The 20351-nt window shown below is 38.0% G+C and overlaps 2 protein-coding genes across 2 annotated transcripts; one reads left to right on the top strand and one right to left on the bottom strand.

Annotated features, from left to right (window-relative positions):
• Positions 1–10092: 10092 nt before the first annotated feature.
• On the bottom strand, positions 10093–10374 carry LOC107139419 (10 kDa heat shock protein, mitochondrial-like). The gene has a single exon (XM_048806596.1). It carries the CDS (start codon positions 10372–10374, stop codon positions 10093–10095), a length of 282 nt encoding a protein of 93 aa, XP_048662553.1.
• Positions 10375–12392: 2018 nt separating this feature from the next.
• LOC107139350 (ER membrane protein complex subunit 5-like) lies at positions 12393–14155 on the top strand. The gene is made up of 2 exons (XM_048806595.1): positions 12393–12396; positions 13338–14155. The coding sequence occupies exons 1-2, from the start codon at positions 12393–12395 to the stop codon at positions 13631–13633; spliced, it is 300 nt and encodes a 99-aa protein (XP_048662552.1). The 3' UTR covers positions 13634–14155.
• Positions 14156–20351: the final 6196 nt, after the last annotated feature.

Below are 20351 nucleotides of genomic sequence, written 5' to 3'. Positions count from 1 at the left end.
TTCTCAAAAACTGAGGCGGGAGATCTGGCCCCGGGACTGTCTCCCGAGAACCTGTATTTTCCAGGACCGGAGGGTCCTGGTGCCTCCCAGCCTCGTCATTAGGCCTCGGGCTCCAGCTGGACCGCGCCGGCGCTCCTGGAGCTGCGACCGCACTCTGCGGCTGGGGCGCGTGGATGCGGCGGCGGGAAGCCTCAAGCCCGCCGGCTTCGCGGGGTGGAACAGGTCCCCACGCGAAGAAAACTACCGCCAGGAGACCTGGCGCTGCTTTTCTCGCCTCATTCCCATATAGTTCTAGTGGACTCTACTGAGGGACTCTTGAGACAAAGCGGGCCTTAGGAGAAAGAATCGAGGTTATGTGATGTCACGTGACTCATCGCGGCGCCCTCAGGGTGTCCGGGGCCGTGGCCAGCGTTCCTGGCCGAGTGTCCCCAGCGTCCGAACCTTCCCACTACACGCACCTGCCCACCGCCGCCATGTTGCCTCCACTATAAGTGGAACCCACGCCTGAGTTCCTGGGATTCAATTAGGTGTTCATAAAATGCTTACTGTGCAGCACACTTCAGTAAAAGCCATTAACGTCTTTGGGGAGCGTATTTCATTAATTATACTGATAGCGAGTATGTAGTGCCCTAACTCAGTAAAAAAAAAAAGTCCTTGGAGGACTGGATTTATTCCCCAATACTTAAGCATATTTATTGTATATTTTGGACTTGGAGAGTGACAGGTAAGATTCACGAAGCCCAAAGTAGCAGATTAGGGCTTGTACAGATTTCCAAAACTTTGGATAATATTTCAGTTTTATTAGGATTGCCAAAACCATATTATCTTAGAGACCTACTGATGAAGTTAGTACATGTTATAAACATGTTGGGTTGTTGATATGAAGATGTTCCAAGGTGGGAAAATATAATTGATTAGACTTAATAAGATATTACAGGTAGAATATGCAATTGGAATAGCCTAGTCTGGGGCTGTAGCTCAGTGGCCGAGCGCTTGCCTACATATGTGAGACACTGGGTTCATCCCTAGCACCACATAAAAATACATAAAATAAAGGCATTCTGTCCATCTACAACTACAAACTAATTAATAATAATAAAAGAATAGCCTATAGATTTTGTAGTGGACAAACTACTGGACCGAGGTGGGGTGAATGGGAAGGTAGAATGAGGAAATTTAGAAATGCTGGCGATAATTAAAAACCTGAAGAAAATTTTAGATTGTTCAGAGTTAATTAAAGCCACCTCCTCCTCCACTGAAGCTTGTCTTGAACCCAGGGCCTCTCAAATGCTAGGCAAGCCGCTCTGCCACTGAGCCACAAACCCAGCCCTTGAAACATTTCTTAATCCTAAAAAGATGGTACAAAAAGAAAATCTTTATCTGACAATGGATCTGATGACAGCAAATCAAAGAGATGCTGCTGAGAAACCAAGATGCTTTGCCAGAGATGTTGATCCTGGACAAAGAATTGTTGTCTCTTGTTCAAGCTGTAGTGGAAAGAGTCGAATGAGTCTTCCCCCTCTACTCTCTTCCCCCTTTACCCTCTCCTTTTTAATGCCTCACAATAGGGGTTAAATTCCAGCATCAGAAGGGATGAATATTCAAACGTTCAAATCACAGCATCCCCTCAAATAAAAATACCTAGAAATGAATGCTGTTCTGATGCTGAGGAGGATCCTTTGAGCTCAGAAGTGCAAAGTCAACATAGCCAGACCTCATTTCAAAAAAGAAAAAGAAAATTGATTTTAAAAATATCTTTTTTTTTTCTATTTTATTTTTTCGAATTCTTTCTGGAAAGGTAAGAACAATCCTAGTGGCACATGACTACAGTCACTTCCAACTAAAATACTTTCTGTGATATAACCTGTGACTCTCCAATCTTCTGACCTGGTAAAGAACATTTTGGAATTTCTTCTGTTACAGTTTTAACAAGTCTCATGCTCTGGGTGGGGGCTATTGGGATAGGTTCATTCATATCTACTTGTCCTCTTGAGATCTGGAGTCTTCCTATTAATCACTTGCAAGTTTTTTTTTTCTTTTTTTTTTCCCCCCTTTTGGTACCAGGATTAAACTCAGGGGCACTCTACCACTGAGCCACATCCCCAGCCCTATTTTGTATTTTATTTAGAGGCAGGGTCTAACTGAGTTGCTTAGCACCTTGACATTGCTGAGGCTGGCTTTGAACTGAGATTCTCCTGTCTCAGCCTCTATAACTGCTGGGATTAAAGGCATGCACCACTGTGCCCGGCTGCAAGATTTTTTTTAAATCTCATCTGCCAGGATGTACTATAGAACTCTTTGAGGGGGAAGGACCATCTCTTCCTTCCTATCTATAGGGAATCTCTCCCTCTCTCTCTCTCTCTCTCTCTCTCTCTCTCTCTATCATCTAGATAAAATCTTTCTCCTTTCCTTCCCTGCCCCCCTTGATTCTGGGACTGGAACCCAGGTCTTCACATATACTAAGCATGTGCTCTACCACTGAATTATGTCCCAGTCCCTCCTTTCCTCTTTCTTTTAGGCACCCTATAAATATCTATAAACCTTTTCTCTTTTTCATTTTCTCTCCCAAGCCCTCTGCAATTGCCTGGAGGCTTAGGCTTTGGGAGAAAAAAAAAAAAAATGTTCCCAGCAGGATACATCTTTTCTACTGGCAGCCTTCTTTCAGTTTTGAATTGCTGTATAACAAACTATCTCTAAACCTAGTAGCCTAAAACAAAACACCTAATGACTTTCACACTTCTACTGTTAAAAGCAGGTCATGGGGTCACTGGGTTGTGGCTCAGCAGTAGAGCGCTTCCCTAGCACGTGCTACGGCCTGGGTTTGATCCTCAGCACCACATAAAAATAAATTTAAAAATAAAGGTATTGTGTCCAACTACAACTAAAAAATAAATATTAAAAAAAAATATGGCAGGCCATGGGGCCATCTCAGAGTGAAGCAATAGGGACTACTCAAAGACAGGAACACAAAGGGCATGATTATTTGGGAACACCAAAGTAATAGTATGACAAAGTCTGGGACAAGAAAGCATAGGGTATACTGTTTTCTTGAATTGAGATGGAGAGTTGGTGAGCCTCAGACACACTAGGTACATTCTCTCCCACTGAGCTACATCCCCATCCTGAATTTTTTTTTTTTTTCATATGTGAAAAGTGATACTAGAGGACTGGGGTTGTGGCTCAAAGGTAGAGTGCTCACCTAATATGCATGAGGCACTGGGTTTGATCCTCAGCACTATATAAAAATAAAATAAAGATATTGTGTCCCCCTATAACTAAAAAATAAATGTTTAAAAAGATGATACTAGAACTTATTGAATTCTTCAATTGCCAGACCTCTACCAAAACTTTACATTTTCTTGTTTAGTCTATTTTTACATTTTTATATTTATTTAATGAAATATTTCATTCATACAAGAGTATACATAGTCTAATTATCCATTAAATTACAAAGATGTGTAGCCACCACTCAAGAAATACAGCAATGCCCCTCCTAAAATGACATCTAACCACTACCAAGGTAATCTCTATTCTGAAATTTGAAGGTATTTGTTTTCAGTTTTCCTTCTTTTATAATAGATTATGTAGTTTTTGAAAGTTTTTGAACTTTATATACATGCATACATTCTTCTGCACCTGCTATGTTTGCTCAACATATTTGTGAAATTCAATCACATTGATGCATGTAGCTATAGTTCATTTTTTAAAAATATTTTTTAGTTACAGATGGATGCAATATCTTTATTTTGTTTATTTATTTTTATGTGATGCTGAGGATTGAACGCAATGCCTCACATGTGTGAGGCAAGCATTCTTCCACTGAGCCACAACCCCATCCCTAGTTCATTCTTTTTAATAATTATTTTTACTGCAAAACATGCTTCTTGATAGGAGTATATCACAATTTTCTCATTCTCCCATTAATGAACATTTTGTTTCTGGTTTGTTTTGTTTTGTTTCAGCAATGGGACTTGAACCCATGGCCACACACACATTAGGCAAGTGATTTACTACTGAGCTATACTCCCAACCTATTTTTGGTTTTTTAAAAATAAGACTTCATTGAATATTTGTGTGTTGTATCCCAATGGTCTTTTGCAATGGGTGTATTATGTAAGCTATATATCAAGTGTCATGGAGGATGCCTATTTATAAATTTACTACATAATAACAAATTATTTTTCTAGCACTACGGAGGAGTTACTTTTCCATTTCCTTGTCAATGCTTAAGAGTGTTTTACTTCGTAATATTTTTGTCAGTCTAGTAGATATGAATAGTGTTTCAGCATGATTGTAATTTGCATGTCCCTCATCAAAAATGAGATTGAGCATCTTTTCATATGCTTATTTTCTTCTTGTGTTTCCTCTTCTATGAAATGCCTGTGCATGGCCTGTGTCTATTTTTCAATGGAATCATTTGACTTTTCTTACTGATTTTTACGAGTTCTCTTTCTATATTGTGGATGCTAATATTTTGTTGATTATGCATCTTTATAACATTTTTATTAGTTTGTGATTTGTAGTTTCCCTTTATGAGAACTTTTAATAAATAGTAGTTCTTGATATTAATATGGTCAAATTTGTCAAATTGTTTCCATTATGATTTGTGCTTTTTGTTCTCTTTTAAAGAATTTCTGTACTAGCAAAGTATTCTCAAATATTCTTAACCCGCCCCTTGGTTGTCTCTCTCCTTTTCTTTCCTTCTTTCTTTTCTGGTACAAGGGATTGAACCCGTGGGTGCTCTACCACTGAACTACATCCCCAGCACTTTCTATTTTTCATTTTGAGACAGGGTCTCATTAAATTGCTGAGGCTGGCCTTGAACTTGTGATATTCATGCCTCAGCCTCCTGGGTAGCTGGCATTACAAGTGTGCATCCTCTGTGTCCAGCAAATTCTTTTCCATTTTGAGGGCTAGGGATATAGCTCAGTTGCAGAGTACATAATTAACATATATGAGACCCTGGGTTCAATCCCCAGGACTACATTAAACATTTTTTCAATTTTAAAATTTTAAAGTTCTTAATTTGTGTGAAGTTGATTTTTATGTATGATACTAAAAATGAATCCAACTTTATTTTTAAATGAATGATTAAATGTCTGAGTATGATTATTGAATAGTCAGTCCATCTTCTCCCTGCTATATCCTAATGTAAATTGTATCACATACTAAGTTACCATAAGTGCATATTTCTCTGTTCCTGGGCTTTCTAGTTGTTCCACTGGTTTTTGGTTTTGTTTTTATTTTTCCCTTCCTGATAATTTTATACCACATTAGCTAGTCTAGCTCTATTATGCTTTAACATGCAAAGAAACAAACTACCTCAACTTATTCTTCTTTAGAAGTGTTATGCAGTTGGTTTTTAAGTGCTTCTTGAATACTGTTATGGTTTGTATCTTTTCCTTAGATCTTTTTGTTTGTTTTCACAATGGGATTGAACCCAGAGATGTCCTACCACTGAGCTACACCCCCAGCCCTTTTTATTTTTTATTGTGAGATAGCATCTTGCTAAGTTACTTAGGTCCTTCCTAAGTTGCTGAGGCTGGCCTTGAACTTTGCATCCCCCTGCCTCAGCTTCCTGAGTTGCTAGGATTAAAATTGTGTGCCACCTGGCCTGGATATATTTTATGTCTTACATGTCCCTCAAAGGCTCATATGTTAAATGTTTGGTTCACAGTTGATCAACTATTAGGAGGTGTTGGAACCTGTAGGAGGTGGTGACTAGAGGAAGGAAGTTAGGTTATTGGGGGTAAGTCCTTAAAGTAGATCCTTGGACCCCAGCCCTTTCCTCACACTCTTTCTCTTTGCTTCCTGGCTGCCATGAGGTGAGCAGTTTTCCTCCACCACACATGTTCACTGCATCACCACAGGTCCAAAAGCAATAGGGTCAAGAGACCATGGGCTGAAACTTCTGAAACATGAGCCAAAATAAATCTTTTCTCCTTTAAATTGGGTTCCTTGGCCATTTTGTCACAAACAACAGAAAACTAACACAACTGATAATTTCCTTCTCTTTTTGCTTAACAGTGTTCTCAAATATGAGACACCTGGGACTGTGATCAATTGCATTTCCACAGTAGTAAAACCTATGGTTTAATAAAGGATTGAGTATACATCATAAGGTTTTTAAATTGACTGGTGTCACTACTGGCATTGCAAACACTTAGCTGTGGCTGGAAAGCTGCTCTTTGTTTCCACATCAAGCTCATTATCAGATCCCATACTCCTTGATATTTTCATAGTGTTCATAATTAGCCTGTGAATTCTGTTTCAGTTACAGCACTATTAGACCAGTCTCCTAACCCTCCCTGGGTTTTCACCCATCTGAACTAAATGGTAAAGCATGATTCTGCTGATCTTGTTTGCATGCACATATACATGTGGTGAAACTTTTGAAGAGAAATAACAAAATGGGAAACTTCTCCCTTCACCACAAATCCTAAAAGTAAAATTGGCCCTCTGGACTAGAACTCTCTGAAATGTTCTATCCTGTGACTTAGTTACCTGCTCATGCCCCAAATTGAGAAACCTGGCTATTGGCAGTCAGAAACTATAAGAAAATTATATGAATGAGTAGCCTAACAACATCTGTTCTAAAAGTAAAACTCTAGCACTGGTGTAAAGAAGGGACACTGTGTTATACACACTTTATACTTTATTTAAATGGAAAGGGACAGTTATAAAAAGTCTGTCACCATCTATTCATTCAGCAAACTTCTAAGAAGAAATTGAGGATACAAATCAAATCCCTGTCTTCATGGTGCTCACATTCTATAGGGTGAGACAAACAATTTAACAGTTAAATACACAGAATGTCAAATAGTGAGCAATATATTATGGAGAAAAATAAAGGGTGGAGAGTGATAAGTTCTGGAGGGTCACAGTTTTATATAGGGTCAGATGCTGGGCATAGTGGCTCATAACTGTAATCCCAGCAACTTGGGAAACTGAGACAGGAGGATCAGAGTTCAAAGCCAGCCTAAACAATTGAGTGAGACCTTGTCTCAAAATAAAAACCTAAAAATGGCTGGGGTTGTAACACAGGAGAAAAGTGACTCTGGGTTCAGTTCCCAGTACTAATAAATAAATAAATAAACAAATATTGAGTCAGAGAAGTTCTCTCCAATAAGGTGAATTTCAGCAGAGAGCTGAAGGAAGTGAAGGAACAGGATTTTTGTTTTGTTTATGAATCCAGGCATGCTTTACCACTGAGCCACATCCCCAGCTCTTTTTATTTTTTATTTTGAGGCAGAGTCTCACCAAGTTGATTAGGGCCTCGCTAAGTTTCTGAGGCTGGCCTTGAGCTTGCAATTCTCCTGCTTCAGCCTCCCATATCACCAGGATTGATTGCAGGTGTGCACGTCATGCCTGCCTGTGAAGGAACAAGTTGTGTAATGATCTAGGAGACTTGTTCTCCCAGCAGAGGTGAAAACTACAAAGATCCTGAGTTCCGAGCGTGTTTGGTGTCATGAAAATAATAGCAGTATTGGTCGAGATCAGATGGAGATCAGTTGAGGAGAGGAGGAATAATGGAAAAGGAAGATCATGGTGATGACCCTGAATGAAATGGGAAGGATTGGAGGACTTAGAGCAGATGTGTGATATGTCATGAAATATTTTCAAAAAGAACTCCTCTGAGTCAGGTGCCGTGATGGACTTCTGTAATCCTGGCTACTTGGGATACTGAAGCAGGAGGATCAAAAGTTCAAGACCAGCCTGGGCAACTTCATGAGACCGTGTCTCAAAATAAAAAGTACTTGGGATATAGCTTAGTGGTAGAGCACCCCTGAGTTCAATCCCCCATACCATAGGGGTGGGGTGGAGGAGAACTCCTCCTTTTTTGTGTGTTGAAAGCAGACTATAAGGGGCCCAGACTGTAAGGGGCCAAATGCAGAAGGTAGCTGACTGCTTAGGAAGCTGATTCAATAACCAGGCAAGAGATAGGAATACTTGATCTAGGGTGGTAGTGGTGGAGCTGGATATATTTTTTAAGGTGAAACTGACATATGTATTAATGGACAGACTGTGGGTGTGTGTGAAAAGAAAGCGTTTATGCCAACCTCCCAAACTTGTGGCTCTTGAGGAAGTATTGTGCATACTTGCATATTTTTATACTGAACATCTCCATCCCTTCCTACATTTGGGGGATCCTCCATCACATAACTCTAAGTGGCGAACAGAACTTAGCTCCCTCTGAAAGTGTGGCTGAAAATGAGACTCTTCTTTTTCCAGTGGGTTTTGCATCTGAGATGCATGCATGTGGTCACAGCTCAATCAAAGACTCATGGGGCAATGGAGGGAGCCTCCCATTTATAAAACAACAGAGACACCCTTACCCCAGGGTGAAGGGGACAGCTGTGCAGGGGGGAGATGGTAGTGGTGTCCTCATAGAACAAGTTCATGATGATAGGTAATTCTAATGGCGATGGGGCTTTTAATTCAGATTGACCAAACTCCCAATAAATCCACAAGCTCCCAGTTTGCTATCCAAAAACAATGTTTCTGCTTTTGAAAGAGCCAGAGTTCTGTCAGTACATGCCTAGAGTCTCAGCTACTCTGGAGGCTGAAGCAGGAGAATTTCAAGTTCAAGGTCAGACTGGGAAACACAGCATGACCTTTTCTCAAATAAAAATTTTTTTAAAGGGGGTGCTGGAGGTTTATCTTAGTTGTAAAGTGCCTCTGAGTTCAATCCCCAGTACTGCAAAAGAAAGAAAGGAAAGTGAAGAAAGAAAGCAAGCAAGAAGGAAGGAAAGAAACAAGAAAGCTGGAGGTGGTGTTATTTTCCTTGCATCTGAAAACTCTAATTATCCACTAATAACTAATATTCCTACTGTGAATGCTGTAATAATCATCGAGTGAGGCACTTATTTCAAACTGAGCCATTTTCCCATTCAGTTTTCTGTGACTTCTATGTATATTGTGACTTCTATGTACAATAGTAACAAATGCTCAACTTCCCTTGAAATTCATGCCATTTCAACAGTGATTTGTTTCAGTATACATACTTTCCAAGATACATTAGGATGTGTCACTGTTTTGAAAAATTATCAGTCTGGCAAGAGCCATAAATCAAATTTAAAATAAATTTTAATAAGTGTTAATATTGTTTGAAATTTGGGCAAAATTAATTAACTATTTTCTCTGAGAATTTCAGTTTTAATAAAACTTGTTTTATTCAATTAGAAGATAAAGGCAAAGTAATATGTTAGTAAATACACCGACTTCTTCAGATGGCATCTATTAACAGATTAAGTACTGTGGTGGATTGGAACATAAACATTCTTTGTGCTATTTTAAATAAAAGAGCTATTGTCAGCTAAAATACAAGGATGATGGGCTTGAATATTTGAAACTCATCACTGGACAATAATATGGAACTTGCCCATAAGAAGTGTGGCTAAAATGAAATGGAACCAAATATTATAAAAGAAATGTAGTTTGTGAGTCCAGAGATGAAGCATGCAAAGGAGGGGCATGTTATAAGATTTTTTGTTTGCATAACATTAAAGAGGCAATGTGGTGGGGCTGAGGCTGTAGCTCAGTGGTAGAGCACTTGCCTTGCACATATGAGGCACTGGGTTCAACCCTCAGCACCACATAAAAATGAATAAATAAAATAAAGGTAGTGTATCCATCTACAACTAAAAATAAAAATAAAATAAAAAGAGGCAATGTGGTGTTAGGGACAAGAAAACTGAATTAGGAGTAAGGACTTGTGTTTCTAAGTGCTAACCCTAACCTCTGTTTAACTATGCAACTAAGGAGAATTCAACAAATGCTGAGCACAAGTTGTAAGAGAAATGAATAAAACAGGCACAGAAACAAACAAACAAAAAAGCTGTGAGACCGTATTAGATGCACTTTTTTTCATGCACTTTCATGGGGTTTATTGATTTTTTAACCATTCATTACATATTTTATTTGGAAATATTTACACAGTACAGAGAAAATAAATTTTTGAGACAGTGGATGTTATTAGGTTATCATCAGTTTATTATAAAAGACACATGGAAATTATTTACATGATGAAAGATTTCAGATCTTCAGTGGACTGGGTAGCTTCATAGGATGCCATTTCAACAATGATTTGTTTCAGTATACATATTTTCCAAGAATGTCACTATCTCTGAATAAGAAATAATCCTTGTCATCTAGAACTACTTTGATGCCTCCAACTTTCACACTGACTGGCTGAATCTCTCCACCCTTTCCTTTAGAGCCCGATCCTGCAGCTACTACTGTACCTTGCAATACTTTTCCTTGAATTTTTTCTGGAAGCATAATGCCTCCTTTGGTTACAGTTTCCCCTGCACTCCTTTCGACCAATACTTGGTCAAAAAGTGGAAGAAACTTTCTAAATGCTTGTCCGGCCATGATTCTCGCCGACGCAGCTCTGGCTCTGGCTCTGCCCTCATGCAGCCACCACAAAGAGCTAGAAATATTTATTCTTTATTCACTAATTAATTTAGTTCTTGTTCCAAGTTATATGTCTATTGTGGACCAAGCACTGAGGCTTCAAATATAAACAAGAAAAAGTGCCTCTCTACCTCCAGCAAGTGGCCCAGGAAAAAAGGACCAGAGACCCCCCCCCCCTTCTCATTTCTAATCTCACTGTGGAATTGACAAGATTGACATTCTGAACCTCCCTTCACAGGCTTCTCTCTCCCCTTTCCTTGGCTCTTCCTAGTTCTTTTCTCATCTATTACCACCTCAACATATCCTTAGTTTAACTAACTGGGATCAATGTAGACATTCTTCTTGCAAATAAGAATTTCTTTTTTTTTTTATTTGTAAATCAGTTTATTTATTTTTTTTCGTCTTTATCCAATTTAGTTTTATTTTATTATTTTTTTTTTAATTTTTTATTGTTGGCTGTTCAAAACATTACATAATTCTTGATATATCATATTTCACACTTTGATTCAAGTGGGTTATGAGCTCCCATTTTTACCCCAAATACAGATTGCAGAATCACATCAGTTACACATCCATTGATACCTGTGCTTCCTCTCCCCACTTGATCTCCACTCCATCCCTGGGGCAGAATGACCTTCAGAAACCTGATACCTGCAAAGTATTATTGTGTTTTCTATTCTATGTGTATGGTAAAAATTAAAATAATGCAAAAGTGTATAATAATAAGGAAAACTATATAAACTTAATTTGTTCTAGATATTCTGAACCTTAGATAATCTAATTTATCATCTTTCCAGGGGGCAAGTCTATGCACATATCAACCTTTTTTAAAAAAATATATATTTTTAGATATTGATGGACCCTTTTTTTATCCATTCAGTTATATGTGGTGCTGAGAATTGAACCCAGTGCCTCACACAAACTAGGCAAGTGCTCTACCACTGAGCCACAACCCCAGCCCCTATGCAATTATCAACTTTTGCATGCACTTTCATGGGGTTTATTGATTTCCTGAAGTCCATTATTGTTCCCAGATCAGGAGTCCTGATTCTATCCAGACCAGATGGTGCATACCTGTAATCCCAGTGGCTTGGGAGGCTGAGCCAGGAGGATCGCCAGTTCAAAGTCAGCCTCAGCAGTAAGTGAGGTGCTAAACAACTCAGTGAGACCCTGTCTCTAAATAAAATACAAAATAGGGCTAGGGATGTTGTTCAATGGTCAAGTGCCCCTGAGTTCAATCCCTGATACCTGCCCCCTCCCTGGCAAAAAAATGAGTCCTGATTCTAAAATACTATTTATCCTTGAATTTTAAAAGGGGTCAGATTCCAAAAGGCACTGGAGTCACCTTAAAGATTTTGTACTTAATCAGGACAACAGTGGAATAAAATGCTATTAAAGATGTTTGACCTAGGATGGGTATTTTTAGATCAGCTAATGACCTATTGGGGGCTGTTACAGAAACCCAGGCAAAAGATTCTGGTTGACCTATGAAGAATATGGGCTTTAGGAGGGGGTGATAAAAATTTCTAAAATTGGGCTGGGGATGTGGCTCAAGCGGTAGCGCGCTCGCCTGGCATGCGTGAGGCCCGGGTTCGATCCTCAGCACCACATACAAACGAAGATGTTGTGTCCGCCGAAAAATGAAAAATAAATATTAAAAAAAAAATTTCTAAAATTAGATTGTGGTGATGGTTGCGGAATTCTGTGAATATACCAAAATCTATTCAATTGTTCATAGTAAACGTGTGAGCGTTTTGTTTGTTTTTGTACTGGAGTTTGAACCTGGGGCTTTACGCACACCAGGGAAGTGCTCTACCACTGAGCTACATCCCCAGATGCCCCCACTTTTTTTCTAAATTTTAAATTTTAAGATAGGTTCTCACTAAGCTGCCCAGGTTGGCCTCCAATTTGTGATCTTCCTGCCTCAGCCTTAAGAGTAGCTAGTATTATAGGCATGGGCCACCACACAAGGATAAATGGGTAAGATTTATGGTATATGAATTATATCTTAATAAAAAATATTTTAAAAATCCATTTATTTATTCTAATTAGGTAAATATGACAGCAGAATGCATTTTGATTCATTGTACACAAACGCAGCACAACTTTTCCTTTCTCTGGTTGTACACAATGTAGAGTCACACCGTATGTGCAATCATACATGTACTTAGGGTAATGATGTCCATCTCATTCCACCATCTTTCCTGCCCCCCAGACCCCTCTTCCCTCCCTCCCCTTTGCCCAATCAAAGTTCCTCCATTCTTCCCACTGCCTCCCTTATGGATCACTATCCATTTATCAGAGAGAACATTTGGCCTTTGATTTTTCAGGATAGGCTTACTTCGCTTAGCATGATATATTCTCCAACTCCATCCATTTACCTGCAAATGCCATAATTTATTCTCTTTTAATGCTGAGTAATATAATAAAAAAATATTTTTAAAGCGACAGATAGTCGGGTGTGGTGGTATGCATCTGAAGTCACAGTTACTTGGGATGATGAGGAGGGAGGATCTTGAATTTGAGGCCAGCCTGGGCAAGCTAGCAAAACCCCATCTTGAAACACAACACAACATAACAAAAAGCAACAGATTAAAAAATGAAAACTCCTGCACCAAAAAAAAAAAAAAAATTGATCTAGAAGTGCTGGGGCTGTAGCTCAGTGGCAGAGTGCTTGCCTCCGCAGGTGTGAGGCTTTGGGATTGATCCTCCGCACCACATAAAAATGAATGATAAGGGGATACCAGGATACCAGATATGGCCCCCTTCTCCCTCTAGGGAGAAATCTATGTTACCCCTTTTCAAATAAGCCCTGCTTTATATGCTTGCCTTGACATGCTTCGCTAATGTTCAAACGTCAACGTGTGAGGAAGCAGAACTCATCACCGATAACCAGCGGTTCCACCGAGATCTACACTGAGATGGTTCTTATATGCGATTAACAGAAAAAGAAGATGAATCACTGCCAATAGATGTAGTTCTTCAGACACTTCTGGCCTTTGCAGTTACCTGTTATGGTATAGTTCATATTGCAGGGGAGTTTAAAGACATGGATGCCACTTCAGAACTAAAAAATAAGACAATTGATACCTTAAGGAATCACCCATCATTTTATGTATTTAATCATCGTGGTCGGCCTTCGGATACAACAACTATTCCCCTTCGGATACAACAAATTCTTCAAACCAGGAGGCATTGTCCTCTAACACATCATTGAAGTTACGAAAACTCGAATCACTGCGCCGCTAAGGTTTTTACAAATTATAATAGCAGGACAGGACACAGAGCTGAATCTTGGAGTTTGGGGTATAAAACACTCCCCCCCATCAGTATTTATATTGATCTTTCAGACCTAATTAAACAAATCTATACCCCTTGTTTGTACACTGTTAAAAAATCGTAGATGGAGTGTAAGTTATCTGCAAAATGAGTCTTTAATCTTTCATATATATTTTCATTTAAAACAAATTTGCATCTTTTGTAAAAGTCACTGTTTTGAACACATTTCCTTGAAAAAGGTTGGTTTTTATGTTTATTTATTTTCTTAGATTTCTTTTGCACTAGTTTTTAGGAATCCTTTTGGAAATACTGCGTGACTACTGAATTTTGCAGCATGAATTATAGAAAAAGGTCTTCAGTTCTTATCAAATGGACTTCCCTAATGAGACCAAAATAGTGACGTCTCAGTTTTTCTTATGTGCCCTCAAAAGTGGCTCTTTTTTCCCCAAGATACTTGCCTGATATTAATTTATCCTTGATTCTCCCCCCCCACCCCATTCCTATATACCTTCTAACATCAGTTGTCTTGTTTCATCACTTCTCTGAGATTCTTTGTGCAGTGAGCAATTTTTGCGTCAGAAATTCCGTCATAACAAATGCACTTAACAAGTTTAACTTGCTGTAATGCTGCTTGTGTTCTCCTCATTTAGCTGTAAAAATGTTTCCTAACTTGTAGTATTAGTTGAAGATAGACCAAAAACACCATTTGTGATTTCATTATCATCCCTCTATGGAACAATCATAATCATTGAGGAAAACTGATTACCTGTCATTAGCCAGTTTAACTTATTCAAAGTCTGTGTTATTTCTTACTAAATAAGTGAAAATAAAAGAAGCTTCTCATTAATCTAAAGGCAGACTCAAAAAAATTGGGCTAAATATATTCTAAATATTTGGAACTAATATATTAAATATTTTAGAAAATTAAAGTCATTTAAGAAATTATAGCCAGTTTAGTTTTCAGTCTTCACTGTATAGAGCTGAAGGTGAAGATGGATAAAGAGTTGGATTTTTTCAGAAATAGTAATTTTACCTTTAGGGAAATTTGGCTAGATCTTTGAGCAGGAAGCTCAGCATTTTTTGGTAGAGAGCATTGCTTTTGTTGAATTGTACAGTTATAAAAACATTACTTTTTGTTGAATTGTATAGGTGTAAAGGGAATAAATGTATGCAGGTTCGAAAAGGAAATATGCTTTAGGCAAGAGTCATAAGATGCCCTTATAGCTAATGGCATTTTTTTCCATTGGAAATAAACCTCAGCTCTTACATTCTGCCAGGTTGTGCACAGCCCCAAAGGATGAGATTATTTTGTCATGGGATTTTTATTGTCATTTTATTTTGTTTTACCAGCTCAGTCGGTGGTACCCTGACTTTGGTCTCTAATGAGACAAAGTTAGAAATCTGCTGATAACCTAAAATAATTTAGAAATGTGTTAAAAAATATGAAGTAAGGGATTAAAGTGATGAAGTCAAAATAGCATGTGGGAAACAACTCTTTACACAATGCTTGTCTACCATTTCCTCAGGTATGGCCTGCTTTGGGAGAGCCTCTTGTTTTCTTCTCTTTGGGGACTGTCTTCTTTTCTTAAAATTTTTGTAACAATGTAGTTGGCATTTGATTCACATACTTTGTAATTCACGCATTTAAAGGGTGTAACTTCATGATTTTTATATTCACAAAGTTGTGTGCCCATGATCAGACAAATTTAGGGCATTTAATCACACTAAAAGTAACCCTGTACCCTTTGGCAGACATCTTCTATTTTTTCCCAGTGCTCCCCATCCCTGGGCAACCACCAGTCCACTTTCCATATACCTATTTTAATCATTTAATATAAATGAATTCATACAATATCTAGTCTTTTGTGATTAGCTTCCCCAAAATGGTTTTCTCTGGCATGAAAAAGTTGTTCTCATCTTGAAAACTCTTCTTGTAGGAAAAGAAAGTGACTGGTAAATCAATGAATTTAAGGAGGGAGGGCCAGATACCTCACAGGTTTCTCAGTTGATCTTATGCTCAGTTTAATCTTATGCTGAATAGCCAATCATTCATTGTATACTATTGCTTATAATATTTTGGCTAGTTTGTAGAATGGACATTGAAATCTATCTTTGCTGGCCCAGTCAGAAAAGTCCTGTTAAAAATGATGCCAAATAATTTGGCAAATAATTGACATAGCACTTTTCAGGTGTCTGTCTTTGTCAGCACCTCATATACCTCGGGCCAGGTGAGCTCCCCAAATCTCTTTTAAAATTTATTCCAGTGAATTTCTGCTGTCTTTTAAAAAGTATGTACAATAGGACTAAATGTGATTTGAGTGCATTATAACAGTGCTAAATGTATTAAATGGAATTTTATTTACATTACTATGAGATACTTAATTATTGCCTAAAGTAGTTCAAAACTATAGTGATGAGAGTTAGTTGGTCCTTCAGTTGACTATGATTTCAGTGACAATTCAGAAATGTGAGAAGTGCGCACCAAAGTTCTCTAGAATACAGGAAGACTCAATAACCAGGGAATCAGCCAATACTATGGGCTAATGGCCCAATGGCAGAAAATTCGGATTGGTGAATTAGAGACTATTATGTTCTGTAACTCCTTAATAATTGTTCCCAAGCATCATGGCTTATTTTTGAGTGGCATGACAGCATCTTCCTGGTTATATGTGGCCTCTTTCCATGATGTATTGAGTAGTGTTGTTTGTTGTGAGCATCGATGCCTGTAACACCAAGCTAAACACATTTTGAATATGTTTTCTCTCTTTTAATGACCTTGTCCTGTCCAATAAATAAATGATTGTCAAAAAAATGAATAATAAAGATATTGTGTTCATCTACAACTAATATATATATTAAATATATATATATATATTTAATATTTAGTTTTTAGTTTTAGGTGGACACAATATCTTTATTTTATTTGTATGTGGTGCTGAGAATCAAACCCAGTGCCTCACACATGCTAGGCAAGTATGCTACCACTTGAGCCACATCCCCAGCCCCCTAAAATATATTTAAAAAAATAATCTAGCAAAATCATATTGCTGGGTATGTACCCAAAAGAAATGAAATAGTATGTCAAAGAAACACCTGTACTCTCAGGTTCATTGCAGCACCCTTCACAAAATCCACAAAATGAAGTCAGCCAAAGTGTCCATGGATGAATGGATAAAGAAAAAGTGATATGTAAACAAAACGGAATAAAAAATGCTGCAGAATCTCACTCATATGTAATATCTAAAAAGTTAAATTCAGAGAGAATACAGTGGTGGTTACCAGGGGCTGGGGTGGTTAGGGGAAGGATTTGAGAGATGTTGTTCAAAGGATACAACATTTTAGACAGGAGGAATAAGCTCAAGAGATCTAGGGGACAAAACATGGTGACTCTAATTAGCAATCTATGACAGTCTTGAAAAATGCTAAGGGTGTAGATAAGTGTTAGCATAAAATGGTAAGTATATGTTAACTAGCTCAATTTTGCCACTCCAGAGCATATACATATTTTGAAATATACACACTTTTATCAATTTAAACACAAATAAAATGGGACTCTCTCAAAATTAAAAAAAAGAAAGAAAAAAAGGAGAAAAATTATATCTGCCATCAGTACAATGTGTCAGACTTCTTTCTAAAGAAGCCAGAAGCCCAACACATTCAAAATACAAGTATTTAGAGGGAAAGGAAGGCAAAATCATCAATGTTGGCAAGTTTACATCAGTTTGTTGATGGCGAGATGGAAAAGCAACTTTCCCACACAGATATCATATTTACAAAGATCATTCAAATATTCAGATATTAGCATGTTTTCAAAAGTCAGGGATATCACTCTAGAGAGCCTACGTACACTTGAACTTTTCTAGGGTTTCTTATATTGGAGAGGGGAACCAAGCAGAATGACCCTTTTATTTTCAGATTTTCCTAAGAGTGCAAAGTAGTTTTATTTAGTTGCTTGCTACAGAATGTGATATGCTTAATCATAGTGGAAGCAGAACAAAGTGTTGGTTTTGCTTTTACAGGAGATTAGTAATGAAAAAAGCACGCAAAGGGGGAGGGAATGATGGGGCAGAGGATGTGGAGGCATAGAGTTGGGTGCGTGTGGCAAATATGTAAGGCAAGCAGCAAGTCTCAACTGTTATTAGTGCGGTCAGTGTCACACTCGGGTGTGTCACAGACCTCTGGAAGCCACATAGCAGTCTGGTCAGTCATTTCCAATCTTTGATTCAGATTCCAAATGAAATGATGGTGAAGAATCCTTGTAGTACACCCTGACTTACAATGGGGTTATGTTCCAATAAATTTATCATAAAATGAAAATAATTATAAGTAGACAGTGCATTTAATACACCAAACCTACTGAACATCATAGCTTTCAAGGCAGTATTCTGTAGTCTCTGTTGCTTCTCATGATTGCTAGGCTGACTAGCTGCTGTGATTCACTGCCCAGCCTTGAGAGGACCAGTTGGTATATCTCTCTAGACTTGGGAAAGATCCACACTCAAAATCTGAAGAATGATCTAGTACAGTGGTGCATACCTGTAGTCCCAACTACTTTGGGAGCCTGAGACAGGAGGATTGTGAACTCAAGGCCAGCCTTGATAATATAGTGAGACCCTAAATTAAAAAAAAATCATTTTTGAAGTACACTTTCTACTAGATGCAAGTTTCTTTCACATCGTTGTAAAGCTGAAAAATTATAAGTCAAATTTAGAAGCATCGTTTTCTTATTGATCTTGACTACCTCTTCTCTATTTCAGTCTGTAAGAGTTTTATATTAGAGATTTTTCTACTTATCTCACATATCTGTTTTATCAGGCATGGAATCAGCCTCTTTTGAACAAAGCTGACATGAGGTAATATAGTTTGGGTTAGCCAATTTACCATTTATAACATATATGAACAGATTTTATCCTAATATATGTGCACAAAGATACGCATTAATAGGGTCTTTGATTGTCTTTCAATTATTTTTGAAAAAAATAAGTACAGCAGTCTCAAAACTAATTTTTATTACAAATTAAAGTCATGGATATATAGGAGATTTGTTTAAATTAAATTTCATTGAATGCATTAAAAAGAACCAAGAGAAAAAAAATTAAAAGTGGAATTATGTTAAATTGGAGATCATCTGCACTTAGAAAAGGTAGAACTGAAAACAAAAAGGGGGTGGGTCCTACTGAAATGGTTACAGAAAGGTATTGTGTAGCTTGAAGATCACCTTCCTAAAGATTTCACAGCAAAACAACTTGGAAACCTCAAGCTTTATCCCATGGCACATAATAGGTAAGGTATTTCCAGGCTTCTCCAGAAAGAGTCAGTCTGTAGGAAATCACTAGCTCCGACAATACTTGTCAAATTAAAGTTTCCACAACTGGCAACAGAAAGAGAATTTAGGCATGGGCTCTGAAGAACAGTTAGATTTTGAAAACCCAGTTTTTCTGGGATCTTTTTTGTTGCTGTCACCATCAGATATTTTTTAAAAATTTTCTCCCCTTTTATGAACACAGATCTTCTTAATTTCTGGCAGCACTATTGAGATCTTACTGGGATATTCAGACTGTAGAAGGAATAAGAACAACATATAATTCATGTTTATGTATTCTAGGTTTCATGCCTATATATTTTGAGTCAGCTAGTTATGGGAAAGGGAATTAATATTTTTAACAACTTTTATGTGATAGTCAGAACACCATGTTTTGCAAAACCTGGACTAAGGGAGACAAACAGGATGATGACTACAGAAAAGAAAATAAAGAGCAAGGTGTGGTAGCAAATGCCTGTAATCCTAGTGACTCAGGAGGCTGAGGTGGGAGAACTACAAATTTGAGGCCAGCCTGGGCAGTTTAGCAAGACCCTGTCTTTTTTTTTTTTTTAATTGTAGTTGGACACAATACCTTTATTTTATTTATTGATTTTTATGTGGTGCTGAGGATCGAACCTAGCACCTCACGTGCTGGGTGAGCACTCTACCACTGAGCCATAACCCCAGCCCAAGACCCTATCTTAAAAATAAAACATTAAAGGACTAGGGAACTCAGTGAGACTCTGTCTCTAAATAAAATACAAAATAGGGCTGGGTCTGTGGCTCAGTGGTTGAGTGCCCCTGAGTTCAATCCCTGGTATAAAAAAAAAAAATGAACGGGGTTATAGCTCAGTGGTAGAGAACCCTTTGGCTCAATTCCTGGTACTGCAAAGTAAAAAGAATATTCAGAAGCTAACTGAAAAAGCATCATTCTAATTATGTGTCATTTGGTAAAAGGCAAAACTGGGGGGTCAGAAAAATATCATTGGTTTCAGAGGGTGAAGATAAAGATGAATAGGCAAAACACAGAGGGCTTTTAGGACATGAAAATACTCTGTAGGGTCTAGAGCAGTGGGTACATGCCATTATATATTTACCCAAACCCACAGAATGTACAACACCCAGGGTGAATCCCAGTGTAAACTATGGATTTTGGGTGATTATTATGGACCAGGAAAGAAAGGTTCCTTAATTATAACAAATGTACCATTCTGGTGGGGGATGGTGACAAAGAAGGAGGCTGTGTATGGGTGTGTACAGGATAAATATTAGAAATATGTAACTTTCTCTCAATGTTTTTTTTTGGGGGGGGGTACTAGGGATTGAACCCAGGGGCACTTTAATACTGAATGAT

The sequence above is a fragment of the Marmota marmota genome, unplaced genomic scaffold (assembly GCF_001458135.2).
Source record: "Marmota marmota marmota unplaced genomic scaffold, marMar, whole genome shotgun sequence".
NCBI classification, from domain to species: domain Eukaryota; kingdom Metazoa; phylum Chordata; class Mammalia; order Rodentia; family Sciuridae; genus Marmota; species Marmota marmota.
The sequence above is the reverse complement of the archived record's forward strand: the minus strand, read 5'-3'. Positions and strand labels throughout refer to the sequence as shown.

Excerpts from the sequence above, each read along its gene's own strand:
- LOC107139419 (XM_048806596.1), bottom strand. The coding sequence starts at position 10,374 with ATGGCCGGACAAGCATTTAGAAAGTTTCTTCCACTTTTTGACCAAGTA.